Below are 12,312 nucleotides of genomic sequence, written 5' to 3'. Positions count from 1 at the left end.
TTACCAAACTGTTGTGTAATGTCTTTGCAGTCAAGACAAAGACAATCCATAAAGAATGTTTTATTTTTCCACTTTTTAAATTCATCTCTGAAGTTAAAGTTTTCACCTCTAAATTCAGCATCATTTTGGGGGGGGGGGGCCCATATCTTCATATCAAGGGTCCGTTACAGGGGTACTGACAGAGGTCGGGAAACATGACATAAAAGTATTTTTATGGAATTAAAAATTGTATATGTAATATATTTGCAGCATTAAAAAAAGAGCATATTTAATTTATGCAACAAAAAAAAAAAGAAATACTGAAAGTGTTTTTAAAGTTAGTTTGCCATTGTCTTGTTTTGTTTTTCTAAATAATGTTTACAAAAAACCCAAAATACAACTTATAATATATTCAGAGCATCAAAAAAAGAGCATATTTATTTTATGCAAGAAAAAAAAAAGGAATTGTATGTTGTGTTTTGGCATTTAGGATGATGAAGTTTTACATGATGGTGTGTAGTCAACATGCTGTTTCATGGAGTGTAAAACTTTGACATGATCTGTTTGTGTCTTTTAACTGTAATACAGTGTTTATGTTTCACTGCTGTCGCGTGAGAAGCTACGAGGGTCTTTTTTGTTCCCTCATGAATTAAAAATGACGTTAGCTTGTACAATTAAACCTTTAAGGCCCATTTTTAGCTGAAGTTTCTTGACCTAAAAAGCCACAGAAATGATTTGCAAATAAACTGCAGAATTTTAAATAATTAAAACATTGACAATAATGCTCAAATTATAACCTCCAATAAAGCAGCAGAAGGAAACATCTCAACATAAATGCTAAATGTGCTCATGCGACAGCAGTGTTTGTTGTATTTATTCCTGTTTGTAGAAAGTGTGTATATATTGATGAAGCCAATCAGGGGACTAATACATTCTAGGAAGTAAAACACCACTAGCTTTGTTATCTCCACAATCTGAAGGAACATTGTGACATTTACAAAGTCTTTCTTCACCACTAGTCTGACAATGTAAGAAAAAAATAATGAATTGAACAATTAAATGTCATGATATTCCTTCAAATTAAAGGGTATGAAAACAGCCATTCCACTGTCCAACTCCAAATCCGTGAGAACACAATTACTCATTTTTTTTATTCTCCAAAACATTGCAATTAACACAGATTTCCAGTTTTTTATTATTCATCTCTGTATATGTTCCATTTTGTGTCCCTCATACAGTGTGTGTACACAAAAAACATCATGTGACTGCAGCCCGTTGCACAAACATCCAGTCATTCTCACCCATAACAGTCTTAAAGCACCGGTGTACATAAATAATGACGACCTAATGTGCAGTTGTTGTAAATAAGGGCCTTTGGTTTTGTATTGTGACATAGTCCAAGATTTTAACCTGTGGAAGCACGTGGGAAAGAAAAATAATGGAGAAAAACGTTGGGCAAAGAATATGTAAAGAAGGGGGGGGTTAAAAAATTAAGGGAGGGTGACTTTTTCCACCTGTAAAGAAACTTTGATAACACAGCAGCTGCACACAGTTCAAATAGTTGTAAAACACCAGGGAGCGCTTGATTATTCTGACCTCTTTGTTGGAGGGGAAATAATCAAGCACTTTCCAGGGCCTCCAGTTATTTCAAATGTGTTTGGGTTTAATGTTGTCTTTGTTTGTTGTATAGCGTCCTGCATGTTCCTCCATATACAACTATGTTATCTTAGTGTAGTCAGTAGAGTAGATACAAGCAAAATATAAAAAATCTGCATCAGCAACACTGTGTCTGTGGACTTTCTTGCTTCAAATGCTGTCTTTAATTTCATTTGTTTAAAAAAGAAAAGAAAAAAAGAGTCTGGTTTGCTCTGATCTCAGTCTTGATTCAGTCTTGATTTCCTTTTTCGATCAGCAGTTCAGCTGAAGTGTTTGAGTATGAGCTGTTTTCTGAGGTCCTCTGCCTGGCTGTCGCGCTCCTCAGGTCTCTGTTCCAGGCTCTCTGGCTGCTCCAGGGGGTCGGTCCTCTCCAGAGTCCAGGCGTCTAATCCAGACTGCAGGGAGGCGTTGTGGAGGACACAGCAGGCCAGCAGGATGGAGGAACTCCTCTCTGGAGAATACTGCAGAACAGGAGAGGAGGCAAGACAGTTGGATGACACTGCTCTCAGTACGATGCTGCTCTGTGTACTTTGTTTTTTCATAAAGGGATATGTTAGCTTAGCATCGATTAGAATACCTGTAGGTATCCTTTGGTGCCGTCCAAACATCTGAATCTGGTCTGGATGGCTCTGAAGGTTCTGTCCACTATCTCATGTGTAGCCGCGTGGGCCAGGTTATATTGAAACTCTGCAGGGGACTCTGGGCAGTCAACCGGGGTCATCAACCACTTCCTCAAAGGGTAGCGACGGTCACCTAGGAAACGGAAAAGGACTTTATTCCATTTCTGGACCTTTTAAGACTAAAAAGTGATGCAAGAATGTTGAAATCCACGTCTCACCCAGCAGCCAGCCCTCCTCTGTGTCCTGCAGCTGTTTGGGGAGAGCAGATCTTTCTAGAACATCCGTGTCTCTGAGTCCTCCTGGCCAGTGTGTCTCTGCGCTGAGTAACAATCCTCTGGCATCACAAACCAGCTGACAGCCCACTGAGTGAAACCCCTTCTTGTTCACGTATGACGAGTCTTCGCTGTTGGGAGCTTTGATGGTGACCTGGAGATGAAGGGGAAAACAATATCAGTTGAGCTGTCACTTGTGAACAAAGTGTTTAAAGTTTTAATAGAGTATAATATAGTAAACCTGAACACAGTCCAGCACCCCAAGTACTCCTGGGAATCCTGCCACCCTCTGAAACTGCTCTGTGCTCGAAGGATCTCTGTATGTGAAACATAAATATTGCTGTTATTGTTATTTGTCTCCCTATTCTGAATGTTTTTAACATTTCGTTTGCCTATATAATCCAACATTGTATCACACCTGTTGAACGTGATGAACTGGGGAGCTTTCTCCACCAGGGCTCTGGTCACATTGGACACGCATCTTGACATTGACGCCTGGCTGATCCCTATTGTATCTCCCATAGATGTCTGGAAAGAGCCAGATGTGTAGAAGCCCAACGCAGCCAACACCTGGACCTCAGGACTGATGGCTCTGGACCGCTGTGTACGTCTGCAGAGAGCCTGACAACACAGAAACACATCCACATGCATAAACACATTTAACTGGATGAGATTATTTAAAACGGAGGATGAGCATGTACCAACCTCTCTGAGTAATTCCACCAGATACAGAATAAACTCTCTGGGGAAGCCAAATTGCGAGAGGAGGACAGTGTCTGGGACAGAGCCCAGGTCAAAGCGGTCCAGGGTCTTGTGTCCTCGACCATGTAAGAGTAGATCACAGTCCAAGATGGCTATAGGGATTGCCATGCTGTGGACAATAACACATTTATATCAATACATCATTTGCAATGATGTTAAGCGTCTTCTTGTATTATTTTTTCCATACAGAGCACAATCATTTACACAAACACTTTTTTTGTACTCAATAACATATGTTTATATTAATTTTACATCCTGATGTTTGTGATGCATGTTATGATTATAGCATAATAAAGAGATTATAGCAGTTTTATGTTGTTTCATTTCATTGCAGTGCCAATATATGGATGGTTAAAACTTAACAGCACTGAAAATCTGCATGCATGTTTTAAAGATAACGTTTTTTTTAGTTATTTCTGAACCAAACAAAGCCAACGCGCAGCTAGTTAGCTAGCCACCTAGCATCGGATCTTTCCTAATTTCAGCAATGCATGCTGGTGGAAACATCACAACTTACACACGCAGCCAAACATCTGTTACGGTGTATGAAAAAGAAAGCATGATTCATTGTGTTTGCATTGTTAAGGACACGGGGCTTACCTTTGAGAGAGAAGTCATGCAGCTTTTATCAACCAAAACAAACCACAGGAACATCCATCTTGAGATTTAGATCCGCAGATTCGACACGATTTTTTATTTAATTTATTTTTGCTGATTATTGTTTTGAATAAAATAAAATAAAAATAATCAAATTGATCTTGTTAATGTGTATGAGTTTCTCCGTATTTTATTGACGTTGCTTTTTTTTTTTTAACAAACATTCAAAAATATCGACGAAAGTGCCGTTGTGAAAGTGCAACTATCCAAACACGTAGACATGGAGGGGATAAACAGAGACGTCGCTGTTGACGTTGTGTACATCTGAATTATTCGTGTAAATATCCGCGGAACACAGCGTCCAGGGCCATCTTTATTAAATTAACTTGTATTGTATTGAAGCCACGTTCCTAAGGGGGAAGCTAATGTAAGTGTCGGGTGTTTTCTGATGAAGTTAAAGTGCGTGCAATGTGTTAGCTAGCTAGCTAGCATTAGCCACATGCTAACGCTAGTCGTTCAGTGAGTCACCTATCCTGTGCGCGTGCACGTGAGACGAAAATTAGGTTATTTTTTTATTTTTTTGCATTTTGTGAGAAATGTACCAAATTGTGTCGCGTGCCGTGTTCTGTCTTTTAACATGACCTTTAAATATGATTCATGTCAACGTGGACTGGAGGCCTCACCTGCTTAACTAAACAGTGTGGTTGTTTATACCAAATAAAGGCTGCATTAACATTGTGTGTGTGTGTGTGTGTGTGTGTGTGTGTGTGTAGTTGTTGAGTTTTTGAACACATGGAGTGATTGTTTGCTGTGAATATTCAGAAATATTCTAGCTTATTTATTCAATTTTTCTCACTAATTATTATTTTTTTGACCATTTAAATTGCTTATGATTTTAAATGCAGTGTCAACATTGAATATGTGCTCACTGTGTTACACTGTTGACATGGCCAGGAACCACAATTACTCAAATTTACATTGATTGCATCTTAAAGTGGATTACAACCACTGTATGGAGATATGTTGATCTCTAATGGGTTGTCTTGTTTGATTGCAGGGTCTTGACAACATGGACAGTGGCCTCAGTCCCCAGGATAAAAAAGACTTGGACAAGTTCATTAAGTTCTTTGCCTTGAAGGTAAAAATCAAGAATGGTGAATGTAGCTTCTGTGATTGTTTGTCTCTGAAGGGACATTTTGAGGTCTGGGGGGTTTTCTAGAGGCTTTGTTTCCGACTCTGCTTAAAGGTTTGGTTAATTTCCCCATTTTCCTCATTTTGGTTTTATTTGCTTAGGTTTTGAGATACTTGTCACTGATATGTCTGCCTGAGCACCAACAGGAACCTGACTTTCCATATACAATGTTGCTGTTATTCTGGATACTCCTTTACTGCTGACTAGTAAAGCTTTCTTATGTCCTGTGTGTAGACTGTCCAGGTGATTGTCCAAGCTCGTCTTGGAGAGAAGATCTGCACTCGCTCGTCGCCTACTGGCTCTGATTGGGTAAAATAATTGAGTCTTTCTGTTAACTTTTTGCTATTGAAAGTAATGATCAGATTAATGATCAATGTAGATCTTGGCTTTGACTGTTGGTCTTTTTTCTATATAGATGTAAATTAAATTGTTTTGGTTGTTATTACTATTTCTTCTAGTTTAATTTGGCCATCAAAGACATCCCAGAAGTGACTCATGAAGCCAAGAAGGCACTGGCTGGACAACTTCCAGGCATCGGGCGCTCCATGTGTGTCGAGATCTCCCTGAAGACGTCAGAGGTAAACCCCCCCTCAACAGGGCAACCTTTGATCATCTACTGCTTTAAGTGGACCTCAAACAGTGCAGGAACTTTAAATATTAAAATCTATCAAATAATCACTTCAGGTATCAGGTTTATAAACTATGAGAGGTTGGTGAGGTCTCTGTTGACAACAAAATATAGTGTACCTATACTGCTGTGTGAACCATAACATAATTATAATGAATGTCACTAGCTTTTTATATATTAATATATATATTAAAGTGAAATTGTCTGTGTGTCTCTGTCTCACTCAGGGTGACTCAATGGAATTGGAGACATGGTGCCTGGAAATGAATGAAAAGTGAGTGGGTTTTAGTTGTTTAAGTGGCCAGACGAGGAATATTTATGAAAGTAAGAAGTGTATCAGTGCTGGCAGTGTGTCTGTGCCTTTTTATGAAATTGTTCAGCATGCACATGATTAACTTGGAGGACCACAGATCTGTATCTGACGTAATGGACCCCAATACTGTGCTGTAATGTCACCTCATCACGTGCAGCACTTGTGGTGACTGCTTCTCCAAACGTTGCTGTTTTAAAAATACAGTTTTGTGAGCAAGGGAACAATGGAGCAGCACATAAATATTATCTCATCCAGCAGTTTCAGTAAGGTGCTGATGCTGACAGCTAATGTCAGATGCTTTAGGATATAAATGGCTTACTTTGTCTCTATTTCAGTGACATTTTGTTGTTATATCACATCTGTGAAGTGCTGCTGTTGTTTGAACACAGAGCTGCCTGACAGCCAGCTTGTCCACAACAGATCCACATGACAATCCATGAGAAACAAAACACTTTAGAAAAGCATTAAAGGGAAGTTAACTTATTCTGGCTTCATATATTGAGCTGTTAAACTTATTTATGTTGGATTTGTTTGCTAATTTTAATGTAGGCCCCCTCTACAATATTATTAAAAATACAGCCACTCTGCTGATTTGTAATGAGTCAATGTGTCGTCTCTACTGTAGGTGTGATAAAGACATCAAGGTGTCATATACAGTCTACAACCGTCTGTCTGTCCTTCTGAAGTCTCTCCTGGCCATCACCAGAGTAACACCCGCCTATAAACTATCCAGAAAGCAGGGTCACGACTATGTTATATTATACAGGTGAGTGGACTCTACCGGTCTAGTGAAATCAGCTTTGATCTGTCTTCAGTTACATTTAATGGATGTATGAGAAATGTCCCCATTTGTTTTTGTCTCTCTCGTGTCTAGGATCTACTTTGGGGAAGTCCAGCTCAGTGGATTAGGAGAAGGTTTTCAGACGGTGCGTGTCGGCGTCGTTGGCACCCCTGTTGGCACTGTTACACTTTCATGCGCATACCGCACCAACCTGGCATTCATGTCCAACAGGTAACTGACACACTACATGTAAAGCAACACAGTCTTTACAAAGAAAATGTGTATTACAGTCCGAATGAGTCAATAACAAGTCCCATGTTGAAATGTGGTCTCCTGCAGACAGTTCGAGCGGTCGGCTCCAATCATGGGGATCATCGTGGATCACTTTGTGGATCCTCCCGGCAGCGGCCATCGTCCTGCCAACATGGGGCATCTCTGCAACTACAGGTGGCTACAGAAAGCTGCGGAAATGAACACGATTCATTTAAAAAAAAATAAAAAATCCTGACATTTAGTGCCCACAACTCCACTCAAAGTTATATGACCACCAAACGAGATGGAGCCGCTGCAGTTGAGTCTCCGCCTCCCCACTAACATTCAAGAGCTTTTAAGTGATGTAATTCATCATTTGGAGGTGACTAATGTCTGCGAGACTCTGATGGCATTTTTCAATATATGACTCAGCTGCATTTACTGAATGAAGAAGCACTTTAGGTTGACTGAAAGGTCCTAAAGTGTACATATGCTTTATTATTAAAATCAATTCAATGCTCCATCGGTTTATAACCATCATCTCATGTTTAGAGCTCCGGATGATGACGATGGAGGACAATATGCAGGGGTTCAAGATTCACAGGAGGTCTGCACCACCTCCTTCTCCACCTCCCCTCCCTCACAGGTAAAGAGGACACAGTCACCTCGCTGCTCTTTACTGGCTCTTTCTTTATCCTCTTCATTTTTAAACCTGTTCTTTATTTCACTTTCCCCTTTTTTTCTCTCTCTGTCTGTTTTCTGTCCTGTCGTCTTTTTATCGTATGTTAATCTGTGTGTGTGTGCGCACTCTCTCAGTGTGTGTGCACACTGAGTCCTTCGCCCTCTAAACTGTCTAAGCCCCTCCCTCTGGACTGTCTGCCGCTTCCACTGGCTCCTGGACTTGTCACTCACACTGTGAGTTTATACTGGCCACTGTGAGAGTGTGACTGTTTGTGATGCACCTCCAAACTGCCCTGAAAATCACTGAAAATCACTGCTGATCACTCCGACTTCTCATTTGTCTTTTTGGATGTGTTTTGCTCCTCGGTGTTTCAAGAGTTGCCCCTCTTTCATCCTCCTTCCTTTCGACTGTGTTTGACGTTCCATCACTTACAACTGCCCAGAGTTTTATGCGCTGTAGACCTGTTTCATCATGGTGTTTTATCATCTGTACCACGTAGTAAACCCCGTTCATCTCATGAGCACAACTCTGACGTTCTGATTACACAGTGGGTAATATTCCCTTTTTTTTCTTCTGTCTGTCCCTGTCTCTCTAGCTGTATGCTTCCAGGTTATCATATCATCCTCCAGCTCAAGCAGGAGCTTCTGAGCTCTGTCACCCTGCTGCAAACCAGGTGATACACCAGCCCGTCACCAATCAATCCACCTCCACATCCATACACATCTATCTGCGATTTGTCGCCTGATAAGTGTGGCAAAATTTAGGAAAAAATCCCACAGTATGTGAGATTTTACACCACTATAACTGTGCTCTGTTATTCCTCCTCAGGTGTTGCATGCTGGGAAGGAGCATGGAGGGGTTGTGTTGGTTCCTGCCCAGCCTCCTCATGGAGCTGATGCTCATCTGACAGCAGAGAACGCTGCCAACACACCTGGCAGCAGGTAATTCTCTCCTGACCTCACTTCAACTGCAGAGTGGTGAATGTTCACTGGCACGAAGGAAATACTGTCGCAACAAATACGTAGCTCAATAAAACGTATAAACAGCAGATATCGGATCGTTAATCAATGACTTGGCCGTCTCTCTTCGCAGTGGTGACGATGACGGGCTGACGCACAGCGGAGAGAGGAGGAGGGATGAAGGGCGGAGGAGCGTTTCTCCCTCTGACCCTGTGGAGTCGCTCAACGCATTCACGAGGAAGATCGGAGCCTTCGTCAATAAACCCAACACACCGGTAAAAACAAATGCTACTGTTGATCTTTGACTTAATGATTTGAAATATATAAACTTAGCTTAGTTATTTTAATGCGTTTTTTAACACAGTCCATCCTGTGTGTGTGTGTGTCTGTGTGTGTAGATCACAGCAGCCAGTCTGGACCTGCCATTTGCTGCATTTGCTCCTCGAGGCCTGGACTCAGAGGAGAATGATCCCATGGTAAATATTACGATGAAGACGATGTCACAAAAGGCTATTTTTTTTTTTTCCTCATACAGCTTGATAATATAATAAAAGTACTCACAATGTTTGGCAGATCATGTTGAGTCCTGCACATTCAGGTGTTTTAGGTAGACGCAAGTTTTCTACAGATGGGATATTCTCTCTCTCTCTCTCTCGCTGTGTGTGTGTTGTGTGTGTTGTGTGTGTGTGTGTGTGTGTTGTGTGTTCAGGTGCAGCCTCCAGACTCTCCTCCTTGCCCCTCACCCCTGCAGGCCAGCCTCCATTCTCAGGGCTCAGAGGGATCGGGGCAGCATGATGACTTTGTCATGGTCGACTTTGTACGTAATTAACGCTCCCAGCTGTCCAGGATTTACACTGGAGATCTAACAATATTTTACCACAATATGAAGCAAAAATGTTGAAATATGCATCGTAGTTTGAACTGTTGCTTAGTCTTAAAATTGCTAAGTTTAGGTGTTCTCCAACCGAGTTCATACATTTTCTCTTTAATCTCAACTAGAATTTTTATATCCTTAAATTAATATATATATATATCGAGATATAAGAGATGTTTTTTTTAACAGTCAAATAAATAAATACATTTTGGAAACCTGAAATTAAAATGACGCTCTCTGTTTAGCGTCCAGCCTTCTCGAAAGACGACTTGTTGCCGATGGATCTGGGTACTTTCTACCGAGAGTTTCAAAACCCCCCTCAGCTGGCCAGCCTCTCACTACACATCAGCGCCCAGTCGATGGCCGATGACCTGGTAACACACTTGTTTTAAAGTCATTATTAAATCCTTAACTTCTGTTCAAAAGTTCGAATCAAAACTGAATGCCCTCTAGTCGTAACAGCGATTTCGTTTCTTCTTCTCTGCAGGACTCGCTGCCGGAGAAGCTGGCCGTTTATGAGAAGAACATCGACGAGTTTGACGCTTTTGTGGACATGCTCCAATAGAAGAGAAGCAAAGGACGACGTGTGAGAAAAGACTTAATGGTTGGTGGCAAATGAAGGAGGAAAAGAAAGAATGAAAGGGAGAAGCAGACTGGAGGCTCTGTAGTCGTCTGTCCCGTGACAATCGGTCAGACTAAAACACCATATTTTAATGTGAAGCTCTTCATTTCTGACATTTTCCTCTCTCGCCTACCTGTCAGGCACGCTCACATCGCTTGTACAGATCACTGTAAATACTGTCTTATCTCCTACGACACTGGCGAACACCCCCCTCTGGTCTGGTCGTGTTCATTTAAAGCTAAAAATCTTTATTTTCTATGTGGCGCAGATCTACTCACGTCATCCGTATTTAATCAGGATTAAAAATCGATCTTTAGACAGCCTTGTAATTCAAAGACAGACTACCTACACTCATAATAGTTTTTGTGAATCTATCTCAATATAATTATTCCTCCACTGAACACTATTAGCCTCTGAATGTTTCCCCTACATCATGGCCTTTCTGTTCACACGACGTCTAGAAACCAAACCAGTTCCCTTTGTGTCAAAGGCTTTTTCTTCCAAACTGATAACTAATAATAATCAGTTTTGCACTTAGCCGTACAGATGACACTAGCTCTTTGCAAAAGTGTTATAATTAAGGGATGTCCTGCTTTGCATTCTCACCATTTACAGTCTTGTTTTAGAAGCAGTTGAGGGTTGCTCAAAGGCGAGTTTAATTTGGAAGGCTGTCATTCAGTTACCCTAGCAGGTCTGGGGATTTACACTGCCAACCTAAATGTGAGTAAATGCCCCTAATGGAATATAAACTGAATTAAATGCCAACCTTACATGCTCAGAAAAACTATTTAGTAACTTGTTGAACTACATTCTGTTGCCAACTTATATTATACTGCATTAGTTCACGCTACCGAATGGCAACTGAGTGTATTAAAACATGCATATTTATATATATATATTTTTGGTGGGATAAACACATTTCCAGCTGTCTGCAGAAGAAGCCGGGGTCACCATCCATGACTGTTGGTGTTTGGTTGAAAGCTTTAATTTAAACTTTTCTTTGCCGTTGGTCTAGATGTCCTAATAAAGCATGGCTGCTCTGTTGAAACAACTGATGTTTGTCAAATAACTGGGGACACAAATGTGTATGCACAAAAAAAAAAAAAAAAAAGTTAATGAAAACACTGGTATTCATAAAGAATGTGTGCACATCTGTTTTCTAGAGATAGCTGCAGGAGAAGTGCATGTATTAAGTTTGTTTTAGAATATTTTTTGGGGTGTTTAACAGTCTTCAAACAGGGAAACTGACTTCCTGGAGTCTGTCCCAAACAGAGAAAAAAAAATATATATATAGTCCAGCATATAACTAGGGCTTAAACTATGAATTATCCTCATTATTTATCTGGTAATATTGTCTTAAGTAATCGTTTGGCTATAAAATGGCCATTTTTTACTAGTTTCTAAGTCCCAGCTGATGTTTTGTCCAAAACAAAGTGATAAGGTTTAATATATAAAAACATGGAGAAAAAATATATAAAAAAAAATAATCAGGAAATCTCCATATTTGAGAAGCTATAAATCACTAACAATTATCAAAAAAGTAGGTGATTGTCTTTAAATCGTTGCATCTATACATATAATCCCAATTGGCAGAGATATCGATCCTCTAATCGAACCCTGGGCAAGACAACAAATAATTACATTTTCCAACTTTAAATAAATCAAATGAAAGAACTTCTCAAATGGAATTTTATTGTTGGTAATTTCTGGAATTCCATCACAGGGCTGCAAAGGGTCAAAACCATAAAGTTAAGAGTATGGTAACACGCATTTACAAATGCTCTACAATTCATGTATCTCACTGCGTGGCCGTGACCAACTAAAGGATGCTCTTTCCTTTCCGAGAGCCCCTTCTTCTCACGCTGCTACCTAAAAGTGGCCGAGAACCGTTAAGCAAACATTTCAACTTCAGACTAATTTCCTGTGAACAGCTATCTGGAAGGCTATGGAGGGAAAGCTGCGTAAATCAACTCTCCCCAGACAACGATGATGTACATTTCCTAACTATTTATGTTTTCTAAGAGTTAGCCACTTAACATGCCGTTACTTTTTCGAAACACAAGCCCGATCTGAGCTGTGGCAGACGGGTTGTTTTACCTCCCCCCCCCAGGTAAAACTGGGAA

At 40.4% G+C, this 12,312-nt stretch overlaps 2 protein-coding genes across 3 annotated transcripts; one reads left to right on the top strand and one right to left on the bottom strand.

Annotated features, from left to right (window-relative positions):
* Positions 1–420: 420 nt before the first annotated feature.
* Positions 421–3,957, bottom strand: harbi1 (harbinger transposase derived 1). 2 transcript variants are annotated; one of them, XM_054623575.1, is made up of 7 exons: positions 3,890–3,957; positions 3,233–3,398; positions 2,946–3,148; positions 2,769–2,844; positions 2,474–2,681; positions 2,213–2,388; positions 421–2,096 (listed from the first exon to the last, which is right to left on the bottom strand). In XM_054623575.1, the coding sequence occupies exons 2-7, from the start codon at positions 3,395–3,397 to the stop codon at positions 1,896–1,898; spliced, it is 1,029 nt and encodes a 342-aa protein (XP_054479550.1). In that variant the 5' UTR covers position 3,398; positions 3,890–3,957; the 3' UTR covers positions 421–1,895. The 2 variants fall into 2 exon arrangements, with proteins under 2 accessions (XP_054479550.1, XP_054479549.1); XM_054623574.1 differs by lacking the exon at positions 3,890–3,957 and adding an exon at positions 3,807–3,876.
* A 199-nt stretch (positions 3,958–4,156) lies between these two features.
* atg13 (ATG13 autophagy related 13 homolog (S. cerevisiae)) lies at positions 4,157–11,283 on the top strand. Its single transcript, XM_054623573.1, has 16 exons — positions 4,157–4,313; positions 4,944–5,024; positions 5,313–5,387; positions 5,537–5,656; positions 5,934–5,980; positions 6,645–6,785; positions 6,894–7,031; positions 7,140–7,247; positions 7,605–7,698; positions 8,330–8,407; positions 8,563–8,675; positions 8,827–8,968; positions 9,092–9,169; positions 9,403–9,510; positions 9,813–9,941; positions 10,055–11,283. Exons 2-16 carry the CDS (start codon positions 4,956–4,958, stop codon positions 10,130–10,132), a joined length of 1,518 nt encoding a protein of 505 aa, XP_054479548.1. The 5' UTR covers positions 4,157–4,313; positions 4,944–4,955; the 3' UTR covers positions 10,133–11,283.
* The last annotated feature ends 1,029 nt before the right edge of the window (positions 11,284–12,312 follow it).

This window comes from Anoplopoma fimbria, chromosome 22, assembly GCF_027596085.1.
Source record: "Anoplopoma fimbria isolate UVic2021 breed Golden Eagle Sablefish chromosome 22, Afim_UVic_2022, whole genome shotgun sequence".
Taxonomy (NCBI): Eukaryota; Metazoa; Chordata; class Actinopteri; order Perciformes; family Anoplopomatidae; genus Anoplopoma; species Anoplopoma fimbria.
This window is presented reverse-complemented; position numbering and strand designations above follow the sequence as displayed.

Coding starts and splice junctions, on each gene's coding strand:
- atg13 (XM_054623573.1), top strand. CDS start 4,956: ATGGACAGTGGCCTCAGTCCCCAGGATAAAAAAGACTTGGACAAGTTC. Junction 8,676..8,826: donor GCCAACACACCTGGCAGCAG/GTAATTCTCTCC, acceptor CTCTCTTCGCAG/TGGTGACGATGACGGGCTGA. Junction 8,969..9,091: donor TCAATAAACCCAACACACCG/GTAAAAACAAAT, acceptor CTGTGTGTGTAG/ATCACAGCAGCCAGTCTGGA.
- harbi1 (XM_054623574.1), bottom strand. CDS start 3,850: ATGCTTTCTTTTTCATACACCGTAACAGATGTTTGGCTGCGTGT. Junction 2,845..2,945: donor CAGTTCATCACGTTCAACAG/GTGTGATACAAT, acceptor TTTCACATACAG/AGATCCTTCGAGCACAGAGC. Junction 2,097..2,212: donor GCACCAAAGGATACCTACAG/GTATTCTAATCG, acceptor CCTGTTCTGCAG/TATTCTCCAGAGAGGAGTTC.